The 16,062-nt window shown below is 42.3% G+C and overlaps 1 protein-coding gene across 1 annotated transcript in view; it reads right to left on the bottom strand.

Moving 5' to 3' along the window:
• Positions 1 to 2,717: 2,717 nt before the first annotated feature.
• LOC109897068 (regulator of G-protein signaling 12) overlaps positions 2,718 to 16,062 on the bottom strand; it is an 80,094-nt gene continuing 66,749 nt past the window's right edge. Inside the window, exons 13-18 of the mRNA XM_020491589.2 lie at positions 15,703 to 15,829; positions 15,061 to 15,160; positions 14,339 to 14,409; positions 13,715 to 13,811; positions 12,889 to 13,482; positions 2,718 to 3,842 (exon numbers count right to left, since the gene is read on the bottom strand). Of these exons, the coding sequence (XP_020347178.1) occupies positions 3,505 to 3,842; positions 12,889 to 13,482; positions 13,715 to 13,811; positions 14,339 to 14,409; positions 15,061 to 15,160; positions 15,703 to 15,829 (1,327 nt within the window). The 3' untranslated portion in view covers positions 2,718 to 3,504. The remainder of the gene's footprint in view (positions 3,843 to 12,888; positions 13,483 to 13,714; positions 13,812 to 14,338; positions 14,410 to 15,060; positions 15,161 to 15,702; positions 15,830 to 16,062) is intronic.

Genomic DNA, 16,062 nt, shown 5'->3' with positions numbered 1-16,062 from the left:
AAATTAGACACTCTAATGTTCTGTGAAGGGAGTAGTCCCCTGTGAAGGGAGTAGTTGCGTGTGTGCGGGTGCTTGCACATGTGCTTGCACAATTTTTGTGTGTGCATGTGTCTATGCGTGCGTGTGTTTATGTCTGTGTGATTGTGTCACCCCAACCAGTCAATAACTGGGAAACCCCTGTTGAGTGTACAAGAGTGAGGTACCTCTTTGAGTAATGGAAACATGTGGCAATGTTGTGTTGTGTGTATTTGGTTGAAGTGGTTGTTTGTTTCTCCAAAACACTGGATACTAGAGTGACTAACAATTAACTGAGATGACTGACACTGGACTCACCAATGTCTGTATGAACTGATGGTGGTACAGTGGTGGTGAATGCTTTCTCCCTGATGGAATGGGAACTTACATTATTTCCTAACTACTGTAAGAACTGGATCCACAGAAACAGGGTTAGATACATATGGTTATCATCAGCACAAGTTATGCACCGGGGCCTCCCACTCCTCTTTCAATTCTGGTTAGAGACAGTTTGCTCTGTTCTGTGAAGGGAGTAGTACACATCTTTGTACGAGATCTTCAGTTTCTTGGCAATTTCTCGCATGGAATAGCCTTATTTTCTCAGAACAAGAATAGACTGATGAGTTTCAGAAGAAAGGTCTATGTTTCTGGCCATTTTTAACCTGTAATCGAACCCACAAATGTTGATGCTCCAGATACTAAACTAGTCTAAAGAAGGCCAGTTTTATTGCTTCTTTAATCAGGACAACAGTTTTCAGCTGTGCTAACATAATCGCAAAAGGGTTTTCTAATGATCAATTAGCCTTTTAAAATTATACATTTGGATTAGCTAACACAACATGCCATTGGAACACAGGAGTGATGTACGCCTACAGTATGTAGATATTCCATAAAAGATCTGCCGTTTCCAGCTACAATAGTTATTTACAACATTAACAATGTCTACACTGTCTTTTTTTAATCAATTTGATGTTATTTTAATGGACCAAAAATTAGCTTTTCTTTCAAAAACAAGGACATTTCTAAGTGACCCCAAACTTTTGAACGGTAGTATATAAAGTCGTGGCCAAACGTTTTGAGAATGACACAAATATTAAGTTTCACAAAGTCTGCTGCTCCAGTTTGTATGATGGAAATTTGCATATACTCCAGAATGTTATGAAGAGTGATCAGATGAATTGCAATTAATTGCGAAGTCCCTCTTTGCCATGCAAATGAACTGAATCCCCCAAAAAACATTTCCACTGCATTTCAGCCCTGCCACAAAAGGACCAGCTGACATCATGTCAGTGAATCTCTCGTTAACACAGGTGTGAGTGTTGAAGAGGACAAGGCTGGAGATCACTCTGTCATGCTGATTGAGTTTGAATAACAGACTGGAAGCTTTGCACAAAAAGGGCTTCACAGGCAAGGATATTGTTGCCAGTAAGATTGCACCTAAATCAACCATTTATCGGATCATCAAGAACTTCAAGGAGAGCGGTTCAATTGTTGTGAAGAAGGCTTCAGGGCGCCCAAGAAAGTCCAGCAAGTCCCAGGACCGTCTCCTAAAGTTGATTCAGCTGCAGGATCGGGGCACCACCAGTACAGAGCTTGCTCAGGAATGGCAGCAGGCAGGTGTGAGTGCATCTGCACGCACAGTGAGGCGAAGACTTTTGGAGGATAGCCTGGTGTCAAGAAGGGCAGCAAAGAAGCCACTTTTCTCCAGGAAAAGATAATGGACAGACTGATATTCTGCAAAAGGTACAGGGATTGGACTGCTGAGGACTGGGGTAAAGTAATTTTCTCTGATGAATCCCCTTTCCGATTGTTTGTGGCATCTGGAAAAAAGCTTGTCTGGAGAAGACAAGGTGAGCGCTACCATCAGTCCTGTGTCATGCCAACAGTAAAGCATCCTGAGACCATGGATGTGTGGGGTTGCTTCTCAGCCAAGGGAGTGGGCTCGCTCACAATTTTGCCTAAGAACACAGCCATGAATAAAAAATGGTACCAACACTTCCTCTGAGAGCAACTTCTCCCAACCATACAGGAACAGTTTGGTGATGAACAATGCCTTTTCCAGCATGATGGAGCACCTTGCCATAAGGCAAAAGTGATAACTAAGTGGCTCGGGGAACAAAACATCAATATTTTTGGTCCATAGCCAGGAAACTCCCCAAACCTTAATCCCATTGAGAACTTGTGGTCAATCCTCAAGAGACGGGTGGACAAACAAAAAGCCACAAATTCTGACAAACTCCAAGCATTGATTATGCAAGAATGGGCTGCCATCAGTCAGGATGTGGCCCAGAAGTTAATTGACAGCATGCCAGGGCAGATTGCAGAGGTCTTGAAAAAAAGGGTCAACACTGCAAGTATTGACTCTTTGCATCAACTTCATGTAATTGTCAATAAAAGCCTTTGACACTTGTGAAATGCTTGTAATTATACTTCAGTATTCCATAGTAACATCTGACAAAAATATCTAAAGACACTGAGGCAGCAGACTTTGTGAAGATGTATATTTGTGTCATTCTCAAAACGTTTGGCCACGACTGTAGCCATTGATTCTTGAATAATATAACTTAGTGAGTTTAGTTCGTCTAACATACCCCCATCAGGTGGGGCTGTTTGAAATCCCAGGTTGCCCCTTTCATTTAATCCTTCAATATATGACTCCTTACCATACAGAAATCAAAATGACTAATGACAAGAGGCTTCCATTCTGGAATGATAAAGGTAGGCATGTTTATTGGGTGGAATTTGAACAACAACCAAACATGAAGGCAATCATAATACTGTAATGGTACATTTACAGTTATGAAGATGGATCATATATTGTTCCCAATGAAAGCGTGGAATATATATATATATATATATATTTACCTTTATTTAACTAGGCAAGTCAGTTAAGAACAAATTCTTATTTACAATGACAGCCTAGGAACACTGAGTTAACTGCCTTGTTCAGGGGCAGAACGACAGATGTTTACCTTGTCAGCGCGGGGATTCAATCTAGCAACCTTTCGGTTACTGGCCCAACGCTCTAACCACTAGGCTACCTGCCAACTAGAATAATACAGTATGTACTAAAGTTGCGAGGAGTTTCTCGTGTTCCTACAATTTGTGAATCCTATCTTCTCATCCAGCTGAAAGAGGTTTAGTTCCATATCCCCTGCCTTGTAGTACCTGCAGTATCAGCAACCATGTTTTAAACAAGGTCGCCTATCCCTTGATAAATTCCCAAACAGTAGGTTATTACAAAATTGTTCATCAATCTGAACTGGCAATTCATGTTCTTTTCATGTATACACACTAAACACACACCAGAGTAATGTTAAATAATACAATATATATCACCAAAACAATTATTATACATTCTATCAGTTCTGGAGTGAATATCAATAGCTTTTTGCGGTTAAAGTCCCTCGTTTGTCAAGTATGTTCCTGTTTGAACAGACAGTGACTCAAGCTTGGAAAGTGCTGGTGAAGGTTGCTCAGCCTCAGAACTCACACGATTGTGGCCTTGTACATGTCAGTGTTGGAGTCTTGGATCCCCTCTGATTGGTCGGGGGCGTTGAGGGGCACCTGGGAGGTCTTCATCCGGCTTTGGCACTGCCGGAGCTCAGTGGCATACCCTTGGAAACTGAGGCTGAGCTCGGAGTCTTCTCCCCGGATGATGGTGACCTCCCCCACCTTATCTCTCTCCTCCCTCTCCTCCTCCCCCTCCTCTAGACACACTCCCTCCACATCCATCACCTCCTGTAGGGCAGGCTGAGAGCGGAGTGCTCCAAGATACGGCGCCCTCTTGTGGGAGCGGTCAAGAGCACATGCTCTTTTTCTTCTCTCTGGGTAAGGAAGGGAGAGATGGGAGAATTAGTAATAGAAGGATGTGCCATTGGAAGAATCTCAATTGCATTCTCCTAGAGTCCTCTCTCCACGCCTCCTCAAAAACCCATTGGGGGAGAAGGTCAGAGGGGAGGGACCTCTGGCTTTCCCATCCAATGGGTTTTGAGAAGACGGCAAGGAGAGAGGACGCGAGGAGTATGCAATTGAGATTCTCCAACTATGTTCCAGCTGTAGTGTTTGCCACAGTGGTCAACAAAGAGGATAAGTAAAAAATATTCCACAGCCTTGAGGCCTCCAATCTACCATAAATTGGTGAATATAATTGCTAATCAGTGTTGGGGAGCAGTAAACTACATGTAGTTCAACTACTAATTGAACTACAATTTCCAGTAGCTTGGTGGTAGTTGAACTACATTCCAATCTTAGTAGTGTTTTCAGTAGTTAACAAGTTTCTAGGCATATAGCGGTTTAACTAACTACTGAACTAAACACTACCAAGAAAATAATACATAAGTGATACATAGACGACACAATAATACATTGTCACTTGAAACAAATAGTTTGAGTTTAATAGGCTAAATTACATTCTGTTAACATATGAGCCGAAAGTAAACTGTTCTTGCAGTTTGTAAGATGACAATTGTCGATGACAATTCAGATGACAATTTTTCACAAAGTAGTTTGGATGTAGTGGACTACTTTTTCAAAGTAACTTCATTCAAGTAAACTTTGTTTTCATTAAGGGTAGCTTCCCCAAAACTGTTGCTAATGATTCACTGACGGTTTACTGCAGTGCATGTGGTATGACTTGTCTAACACCTCCCTTGTCTAATATACAAAGTCTTTCAGAGGATCTGATCATCCATGTTATAATCAGTGTAAAATAGAGTCATAGGGCCACCAGTGCTTTTCCACTGAGCAAACACTGGTTGAGTCAACTTCATTTAAATTAAATAACATTGAACCAACGTGGAATAGATGCTGAATTGACATCTGTCCCCAGTGGGTTGTCTTGACATACGCCCTTTTTTGATGGTAGAGAACAAAAAGAGTGAACAGCGGAACCAAGGGGGAGGGGAGAAAATCCAGACACAACCATTTAAGAAACCCTCCGGGAGAGCTTTTTCCATCTCCATTATGATGGAGCTCTGACCCTTGAAATGCAGTATGTCCATTGAGCTGATCTCAGAGCAGTGACCCGTAGGTGACAAAGCATCAGGCTCAGAGTATTTTGGCTTGATGGCTTCTGGTCCAGGACCAGTTCAGATAATTGCGCCCTATGATTTAACAACATGAAACCATCTCAACCATAACAAGGGCTATGCATGCCTTTCAGCTTGTCTGCTTAGCTTCAAAAGAACAAACTGACACTGTTTAACTTATTGGTTATTCATTAGGTCCACTGTGTACCGTGCTAAACTACTATGGTCTAGACGTGTTGGATGTCAACCAAACGTGGCACTTGTGCAAAAACTGAGTAGTGTTGCATTGATATGAGTGTTGCATTGATATGAGTGTTGCATTGATATTGATACACTGTCAAACAGAGGTACATAATACAGAACTTTATCAAAGGTGCATTTTTAGATCCAGATGGAAGTCTGTAGTCAGAATGGAGCTGTGTCACTATGGCCATGGTACATTTCAGTGAGTTTGTTTTGCTGTATTTTTATCTTGACAAGTGTTGACAAGAGTGACTATCACAGATGGAGAAAGAATATATGCACTGAAGCCAGTGTACGTAATGAGACATCACATTAGAACAATTGGTTCTAGAGCGCGCTGACTCATTCAGTTCCGCTGTAACACTTCTCTATGATCCTGAGAGAGTGTGAGTCGAGTCCAAAGCTACAGATGTAGGATCTGAATTTGATCACTCTTTTGTTGCTGAGAATGTTCCTACAAAGTAGGAAGTGAGGGTTCAAGAGCGAGAAGATAGTTGATTTATGAAACCAATCCAGTAGTGAAACAAATGATGATGCTACATCTGTAACTGTGATATTACAGTTCCAATGAGTAATACTTCTCCTCATCCCTCCTGTGGCCCTTAAACAAGAGGTCTAGGTGACTCCAACACATACACCCTCTGAGCTCCTACGCCTCTGATTCACAGAATAGATGCAGTATTATAAACACAACCTCCGCGTCGTTCCCATTCTCACAGCTGAACACACACAGCAAAAGCTTGGGCCTACTTAAAAAGTTGATGTGCTCAAAATTGTCTCATGACGCTACTTCAAATAATAGTCGACATCAAATTATTACAATGAGAATTATAAGTAAGTATATTGAGCGATTGAAGTGGTTTGGAATAAACGTCTAGCTCTAATTAAGGAGTTGAGCGAAGAGGTGTAATTCTTGTCTTAGCACTGCTGTTAACATGAGCCTGCTGGCTGTCTGTCAGGTGTCTTCTGTCAATGTCCTAGGGCACCACACTAGCCCAGACAGACTAGCTCTCCCCAGGGCCAGTTTGGAACAGAACCAGCCGCACAGCTCAGACTGGCTGAGATCAGCCCCAAGGCCCCCTGGTTACTGCCAGATTGATGATAAGACAGACTGAGGGTCAGCCGTATCCAGCTTTCAGGTGTGTCAGCCAGACTGCTTCCCAATGTTCCCTACATAGTGGAATACTTTTGACCAGGGCACTATATGGAGAATAGGTTGCCATTCAGGACGCAGCCAGTGAAATCTAAAGCGAGATGAAAGCCACCACGTCCCTCAGGCACACAATCCTCACAGGGTTCACAGAATTCTGAATCATTGTAAGCTATTGTTAATTTTTTGGCGGTATTACGATTGTCACCTTTTCATTTTGTTGTTATGGTGCAGTGGGATGAACGCTAAGCCCTGTGCCTAAGTGGTTGATTGCATTTGAAAGTATAAAAGCTGGTCTAAATTCTGGATATGGGCAATGACAAATAAGTCCCATTTATGCTAAGTTTGTGTGAGAGGCCAATGATGTCACAAAGTCTTAGAATCAGGACCAATCACTATACAAATCAAATCAAAATGTTTTTGCCATATGCTTCGTAAACAACAGGTGTAGAATAACAGTGAAATGCCTACTTACGGGTCCTTTAAAAAAAATGCACTTCCTATGATAAATACAGTAAAAATATGATAACCAAACCACGGTGTCAAATGTTATGCATTGGTTCTTTACTATGACTAGAAAACTGAACTGTTTTGAGCTCATCCTCGAACACCCAAGTGTGGTAGATGGAGGAACAGTTATACTATATACTGTTGCCCTCTAGTGGCCAAAATAATTAATTAAACAAATAATGACCAATATATGTTTATCTGACCAGCTGCACAACCATCATTTGATTTGACATGGAAAGGAAACACATAATTAAGATATCTATCAGATTATACAGTATATTTCAGTTATTATAACGGTAAATGTATCTCAACAGAACACACTCATGAGGTCATTTCAAATGTTAGGTGGGAGTGACCCTAGCAGACCTGTGTTTGGTTTTTCAACATAAGTTTACATTAATGCTGTAGTCAGGGATTGAATTGGGATATCCTATAGGAGCTGACCCGAGAATCTCTCTGTCTGAGTGCCAGTCTGTTGATGCTATCATGCCAACTCCCTGTCACACTCATTGTCATGCAATCGTGTTTGGCTGGACAATGACAGGAATGGAGTTGGCAAGAGCACAAACAGATCTGGGATCAGGTTATAGGGGGAGACAACAGATCTGGGACCAGGTTATAGGAGGAGACAACAGATCTGGGATCAGGTTATAGGAGGAGACGTCAGATCTGGGACCAGTCTACCCAAAACCACCCTTATTGTCATTAGTTACATTTGTCAAAACCCTTCAGTTTACAAACACAAATATTAGGGCCTACCTGTAGTTGGTAACAGCTGGAAGACGTTGCTTTAACTGAGTATTTGAGTTACAGCTGGGGTTTCTGTGTTTGTATGGGAACTTCACGAGCTGACACCTCTTGCACTGAGATGCAGTGTCTTAGACCACTGTGCCACTCGGGAGCCCAAAACTTGAACAGATATTAGTTAATTAACATCTAAGCCAAAGTGGAGGTGAACTTCATTCCTCTGCTATAAGAGGTGAACTCCGTTCCACTCTTATACGTAAACCCCAGTGAACATAAACCCTTGGCTCCTAGTTAGATGAAACCTTTGGTTTGTAATATATGGTCTGTTAACCTGCAGAAAACACTTTCTCCAGCAGAGAATGGTAGTCTTGACAGTAGCCATAACATAAACTAACAGAGGAATGATTTAATTTCCACTCATCCCACTGATTATTAAGAAGACCGTAGTTTGATTGACTGTAGTCAATCAGTAGTTCGATTGAGTGTGAGATGATTGCATTTATATGTAAAGTAATGATACAACATCTAATTATTTGAGTTTACTCAGAAATGTGCCTGATGCACTACATACAATTATTTCCCTCTGATGATGTGTCAATTTGTCTTTTTTAAAGGTCAAAGGTAATTCATTCCAGGCCATCATAAAGTGACAGAAAGATGTTACCTTTCAGATGTACTGTCACTAATTGTGTGCATGCCGCGTTCCTCCATGCAGACAGATGCGTACTGGCTGTCGCGCATACAGATGCATACTGGCTGTTGTGCATACAGATGCATACTGGCTGTCGTGCATACAGATGCGTACTGGCTGTCGTGCATACAGATGCGTACTGGCTGTCGTGCAAGCAAGAACATTCTGCAAGGCACAGGTAAAGAATAGAACATAAATACTGCATGCATAATAAAGAATAAAAATTATACGCATTTACATGCAGGGACTTTCTGTTTAGCTTGGAGCGGGCAGTGAGTGAGAGCGAGAGAAAATGACAGAGACCGGGAGAGAACAACCCCCCCCCCCCCCACACACACAAAAATAGCAACAGTTTCTCTCTGCAGCAGCACAGTCAACTGATGCAAGGCGGACCTGTTACCATGGTTCCCAATGTGGCAGAATCAGGCTGATGCGCTTAGTAACCAGAAAAGACGAGCAGAGAGAGACTCTGTGAGTCTTAATCTACCCACTCGTATCATCCTGTGTACACATATCACCTTTCCTTTTATCTATTGACAGAGCCATTTGGAAAAGGTCAGCTAGACACGTCGTGTCCTCTGGAGTGACGGACCTTGGAAGTGTGCCACACTTTGAGCTGCAGGCATGGGTTAAACTTTATTTATTTTCATTCAAATACTTCAATGTTTTGATTGAGCCTGCCTGGAGTGCTAGATGGATGCACTTCAGAAGACTATTCCATTGGTTTGCACTTTGGGGACTATTCCATTGGTTCCATTGCGTCAGACAAGTTTCATCAAGCACATGCTTAAGTATTTGAAACTAAATGCATACTATTTGAACCCAGGTCAGATGCTGAAAACATTGTTTTGCTTTATATCCTCTGCCATATCATGTTTCAAGAGTTTCCTGTCTAACAGAACACAGAGGGTGTTCTTTAATGGAAGCCTCTCTAACATAAACCAGGTATAGTTTGGCATACCTCAGGGTAGCCATCTTGGCCCCTTACTTTTTTACATTTTTACTATTGACCTACCACTAGCATTAAGTAAAGCATGTGTGTTTATGTACGCTGATGACTCAACATTATATACCTCAGCTACCACAGCAAGTGAAATCACTGCAACACTTAACAAAGAGCTGCAGTCAGTTTTAGAATGGGTGGCTAGTAATAAGCTAGTCCTAAATATATATAAAAAACGAAAATAATTTTATTTGGGACAAAAAATGTGCTAATCCCTAAACCTCATCTAAATCTTGTAATGATAAAGTAGCAATTGAGCAAGTTTAGGAGACTGCTGGGTATAACGCTTGATTGTAAACTGACATGGTAAAAACATATAAGTCAAAACATATAGGTCAAAACATATAGGTTGTTGCTCTGCTTTCTTGACATCATAATCCACAAAACACACCTGGACTACTGCCCAGTTATGTGGTCAAGTGACACAAAGAAGTGCATAGGCAAATTACAGTTGGCCCAGAACAGAGCAGCATTGCTGGCCCTTAAATGTACACTGAGGGCTAATATCAATAACATGCATGTCAATCTCTCCTGAATCAAAGTAGAGGAGGGATTGACTGCATCACTACTTGTCTTTGTGAGAGGTATTGACACGTTGAAATCACCGAACTGTCTATTGAAACCGCTAACACACAACTCAGACACCCATACATACAGCACAAGGCATACCACCAGGGGTCTCTTCACAGTCCCCATGTCCAGAACATACTCTGGGAAAGTGCACAGTACTACGTAGAGGTGCGACTACATGCCTCTACGTAGTAATTCAAGTGAGCAGTTAAATTTTGGGGGGATAAAACCTCATCTCAAAACACGGACAGTAAAGAGATACACACACACACACACAGACACTCTACACACAAACACATTGTAATATTGCTGTATTGTAGTATTGTACATTTGTAATTAGAGAGTAATAATGTCCTGTATGATGTATTGTTTTATTTATGACGTAGGCTGTTGTTTTGTTTAAATATAATTGTTTAAATCCTGTTTGAACCCAGGAAGAGTTGCTGCTGCCTTGGAAACAGCTAATGGGGATATACATACGAATACATACTAAATAGATGAGCTGAGACATGTAAACACCTTATGTAATTCTAGCTGTCTTGCTTCCTGACAGATTTTTTTAGCTGTACAGTTCTTCAACCAGCACAGATGGATAAGGCTCACGTTTAAATTGGGATTTCAAAGTGTGTTGTTATTATTCTAATAGGTGTTTGAACACCAGTGAGACACCTCGACTACGGTAAAATCACACAGATAAACTGGCTAACACTGACTCTGCGTCATGGCAAACTACCAGTTGCAGATAATAATGCTGGTGATTGTGATCGACTCCCATCACTGCTCATTCTGTTTTGACAGACTAACCCACCCCAATAGAGATAGACATTAGATAGTGAATGATAACAGGCAAAATTAGATTCATTTGGGACTGTTGTGGTAGCGTGCATTCAATGCAAAATAATTGGAAACTCTAAATCTGCAATTATCAGGAGTTAGTTGACTGCATTCACCAACTTCTCTGGCTCACCACAACTATCAACCTCACTTAAAGGTCCTACTGTATATAGTGGAGAACGAGAAACTGACCAGTGGGTAGGGTTATGGGAAATTAAAATCCAGGAGTGATACAGATATACGCGGCTCATACTAAAAGCATTATACATTAGATGAGGTACATTACAGTAAATGCATTTTTCCCCCCAGAAATCCTGGTTGGAAGATTCCTGGAATCAAGAGGAAATAATCTTCCAACCAGGAGTTCTGGAAAACCTGGGGATTTTGGGAAAGTTACAGAAATGCTGCAATCCCTTAGAAAGACAAAACAATCAGAATTACACACAAACACAACCTCGAATGACTCTCTCACACAGACATAACAATCAGAATTACACACAAACACAACACCGAATGACCCTCTCACACAGACATAACAATCAGAATTACACACAAACACAACACCGAATGACCCTCTCACACAGAAAAAAACAAATCAGAATTACACACAAACACAACACCAAATGACCCCCTCACACAGAAAAAACAAATCAGAATTACACACAAACACAACACCGAATACCCTTCTCACACAGACAAAACAATCAGAATTACACACAAACACAACACCGAATGACCCCCTCACACAGACAAAACAATCAGAATTAAACACAACCAAAAAATCTGAATTACCCAGACACAGACGCCACAACCTTCTCAGAAGAGCACAGACAAAGCAGCTAGCATGCAAGAACAGGACAGGGAGAAGGAGGTGGAAGACAAACTAAATGAAAGAGATATAGGTCGTGTTGGGGAAAGTTGGTGAAGAGGAGACATGGAGTGGTAACTGAATTTGAGATTACAAACTTGTAAAAAGACAGACGATGTGATTCCAGGTCTAACATTTATTAGATCTAATCAAACACAGATACAGAATTAATTTTCATGATTATCTACAACAGGCATCCAACAGAGGGAGAGGATGATTCCAGACAGAGTGTGACATGCAATTCAACAATGATACCATTCATGTTAAACTAGATCTATCATCACTGTCTATAATTATCACCATTTTGTGAAGAAAAAAATCAATTTTAGTTTTCTTTCTCTATATATTTAATTGAATTTTAAAACCAGAGTGAAATTCTTATTGGCATTGTTGAATTGCATTGCATTAGAGGATGGGATGGAAAAAAATACAGCTTTTCAATTCAAATAATTCAATACAAATAATAGAATGTACAGGTATAAGATCATCTGCTCAAATAACAATTTCATAACTCTTTGGTTACGTTTTATCTTGTCTGTAGCTGTGTACTGGGCAGAGAACTACACACCAATTATAAACTCACAATGCAAGCATAGAGCTTTTATTGATTGACATGAATGCTGGCTGTGACTCATGGCAATCTTTCAGGTTTTCTATTACAATCAATCAAACCAAACAATTCACACCTGCATGGTAATTGTAGCTTGCTACAATTGGTTGCTGTCAAATTATAGTAGGACTATTTTTCATGGATTGTGATGACAATTGTCATTTTGACCATTAAAGCATTATGAATGTATAATGAGAGTTTATTCACCTGGGTCAAATCTGTATCCAATACGAAACTTTCTATGGTTGACTATCACCTCAAATCTCAGTTAGGTTGTAAACCCCATCAGTTCAGTGGTATGCGAATGTAAATGTCATTCATTTCTAAATATATACATCACTATTTACAATTGAACTCAACTTACTATTGAAAGTGACCACAAACAATGCTATCTATGTTCATTAGAAAGTATTCAAAGGAGTCAAAATGATTGGGGTACAACTGAGAGAGCAGTTGTACATAAAGTGCATTGAAGTCAGTATAAAATGAGTTGTCATTGGAAATCAGGTCACCTTCAGACACACACGACCACACACTCTCCGTTTCTCACACATACACAAAAACATACACACACACACACATCAACACGCTAATGCATAGTCACAATGTGGAAATACCTGAGCTGGACTGGCCATTCCCACATCCATCCTGGGAGGTTTGGGCGCAGGGCGCAGGAGGGGTGAAGTTAGCCTCGGGCAGGCTGCCCTCGTAGGACAGCGGCACCGGCGAGGGGGGCAGAAGGGTGCTGTTGGGGCTGTTGATGTCCCCCTCTCCCACCAGGGTCAGGTCAGCATGGGTGTCTTCCTCCAGCGTTCTGAGGGCCGGGCCTCTAGCCTCCAAGAGGCGGGGGATGGGGGAGAGGGTGGCGCCGAAGGTGGGTATGGGGTGGCGGGCTGGGGGCAGTGCCCTGCGCCCCGCAGCGGAGTGGGAGTGTCCATTGGCGCTGCTGAGGGAGGAGTCCAGGCTCTCGGAGCGCAGGCTGGCGTTGAGGGGACCGCGGGCGGGGGTGCCGCCCACCCCGTTCACCCTGCCTGCCCCCTGGCCCTGTTTGATGGAGGTGGGGGTGGAGCAAGTCACGTCTAGGGAGGTAGTGGTGGGGGAGCAGGTGGTTAACCGCAAGAAGTCAGGTAACTCCAGGTCCTCTTTGTTCAGGAGGCCTCTCTGGGCATTTCTCCGGCTACTCTGTGCCCGGCTCAGGAGCTCGAAGAATTCTAAAGAGAGAGAAAGTTACTTCCTATTCCTAATACCCTCCCCAAGAACAAGGAACAGGTCAGATGAAAAGAGTATTAGTTAGTTTAACGTGTACGGTACACAGCCCCACTGAGAGATAACTGTGAAGGTTGAAGGCTCCTTTTAATGCTGCCAAAGAGATGATGTTGGTGACGCAGCGAAGCAAAGCTCAGAGAAGCCACCACAGGGTAGAAAGAGAGGGGGATGATTTACCTTCAGCTTCATCTATATTAATCTTTTTCGGTTTTCTCTTTTCCGTAGGGAGCGACGGGTCTTGTCCACTTGCCTTTCCTGATGACCTGTCATCTCCCTGCAGACGCAACAACAACAACGCACTCCATTAAGGGGGAGGGAGGAGGCTGTGCATGCCCTTTACTAACACCACTACGACATATCCCGGACAGATTTACTTACACTGTGAGTGTTTAAGTGTTTGCACCTGTTGCCCTGTTATTTTCAGAAGTAAAGAAAAAGATCAAGATAAAACACAGGCCCGTTGTTCCTTTTATGTGTGTTGTTTATTTGATGCACGTTGTTTCGTTGGAGTAAATCAGGTTAATGTAATATCCCTAGGGGACAAGGTCAGATTTCAACTATAAAGGCGATCTGGAGGCTGAACTACAAAGCAGGGGGTCAGTCAGTGTTCAAGTCAGCTGCAGCCAGCATTCAAGCAAGGAAACCACTTGGAACAAAGTAGAGTAGAGCACTTGAGCAATTATTATGTGATGTTAAATTGTTAAGAAGCAGCATAGCAGGGGAGCCGGAGACAGAACATTTAGAAGTTTAAGGATACTTGAGAAAAGTGAAGACAGGGATAAAATAAGGAAGTCTCCTTACTGTTGCTGAAAGACTCCTGCTGGTCAAAGATGGCAGATGGGCTTTCAAGGAGGCAGACTTGGACTTGGAATCTATAGATAGAGAAAAACAATATGGAGGTGAATCTGAGCCAACGAGCCATCCCATGCATCCTCCATAACTCTGATATCTTTGCTTACCACTAGAAGTAAGTGGGACAACAAAACAGGACATAGATTACAAGAGCGGTTTGAATTCCTGGAAAGAGATGGGCTGAAGTGCAAGGTCAATATTGGAAAAATGTCACCGCTGGATTTCTCCAGTCACTATCTTAGGGTGATTGGGGGTTTGAGTATTCCAGTGAGTCTCTATTAGCCTGGTCCCAGATCTGTTTGTGCCGTCTTGATAACTCCTATGGACAGTAACCATAGGTGTTGGTATAATCGGTGTCAGTGTGCAAGCTTAGCATGTAGCGCTGCCTCCCTGAACCTACCTCTGACTGGGCTTGAACCAGACTGCCCGTGCAAACCGTCTGAGCTATACAACAGGTACCAATTGGATAGCTCCAACAGTGACATTTCAAGCTAGCTGTGGAGTGAGCTTGTGGTACGTTCTTAGCTTGGTTACACTAGCAAGACAAACAGATCTGGGACCATGCAAGGTCACTGTAGGAGTGAGTGGAAACAGTGACCATCTTCAGGGTTGGTTGACCTTGTCTGTTGTCTTAGCGTGTGTTTTGGAGTTTGGTGCGGTGGCAGTTTTACCTTTCCCTGAAGCAGAGGGATCCGCTCTTTCCAGCACTATGCGCAGGCCGTCGAGGCTGGATATTGGCGCCCCTAGGTCTAAAGGCTCCGTTTCTCCACTCTGTCAAAATACACAGCATTTTAGCAAGTTATCTTGCTAGCATTATTAGCATGTTCCCATCCATTTCAACAGATTAGGATGATGCCATATGAGCATGTCATTCAAACATGTAGCGTATCATCTCAACTTCTGTGTACTATCATTAACCATGTAAGACATGGAAGCCCTCGCTCTATTTAGAATGTGGCTTTAGCTTCCTGTATAATACTGGGGTAAATGCTTGGAAACACACCACAGGACAAAAATAAACCAACTAACTGGCAAGGATTTAGGGGAAAGGGAGGAGTCTTTCTACCCCCTTCCTCCCTCATGTTTCAGGAGTGTAGTCATTCATAATTATAGCCCTCTCTCTGCAAAATCTGAGGCTGGTTGAGTCAGAATGAGCTAACCACCCAGTAACATTTGAAGAGCATGAGGTTCCTTCCCCCTTCCAAGCCAATGACACTCCACCCAGTGTCACTGTCATGCTCTACAGAAGAGATGGGGTGGGTTAGATACACAGCTGCAAACAGAAAACCTCGAGGCGACCCAGCCAGACTTACTATTTTGGCCACCAGATCGTTGAGGTGGAGGCCATACTTCGCCACGACAGGGCGCAGGACCTCGGTGACAGGTTTGGTGGGTTTGGCCTTCAAGCCTACGGACCGGTTAATGGGTACCAGGTCCAGCCTAAAAATAGAGGGAAAATAAATATACAGATACTTTCTCTTACCCAATCACACGATTTCTTTAAGATTCTCTTGGGAGAATGGAGGTGCGAAGTTATTTCAAATTTTACATTGGTAAATAAAAAGGGTGGAATGTGAGAGAGAGATATATAGAGACATAATAATATAGAGATACACTATATGTGGGGACACCTGCTCAACGAACATCTCATTCCAAAATCATGGGCACTTATA

Source organism: Oncorhynchus kisutch, linkage group LG9, assembly GCF_002021735.2.
Source record: "Oncorhynchus kisutch isolate 150728-3 linkage group LG9, Okis_V2, whole genome shotgun sequence".
In the NCBI taxonomy this organism is placed as follows: Eukaryota; Metazoa; Chordata; class Actinopteri; order Salmoniformes; family Salmonidae; genus Oncorhynchus; species Oncorhynchus kisutch.
The sequence above is the reverse complement of the archived record's forward strand: the minus strand, read 5'-3'. Positions and strand labels throughout refer to the sequence as shown.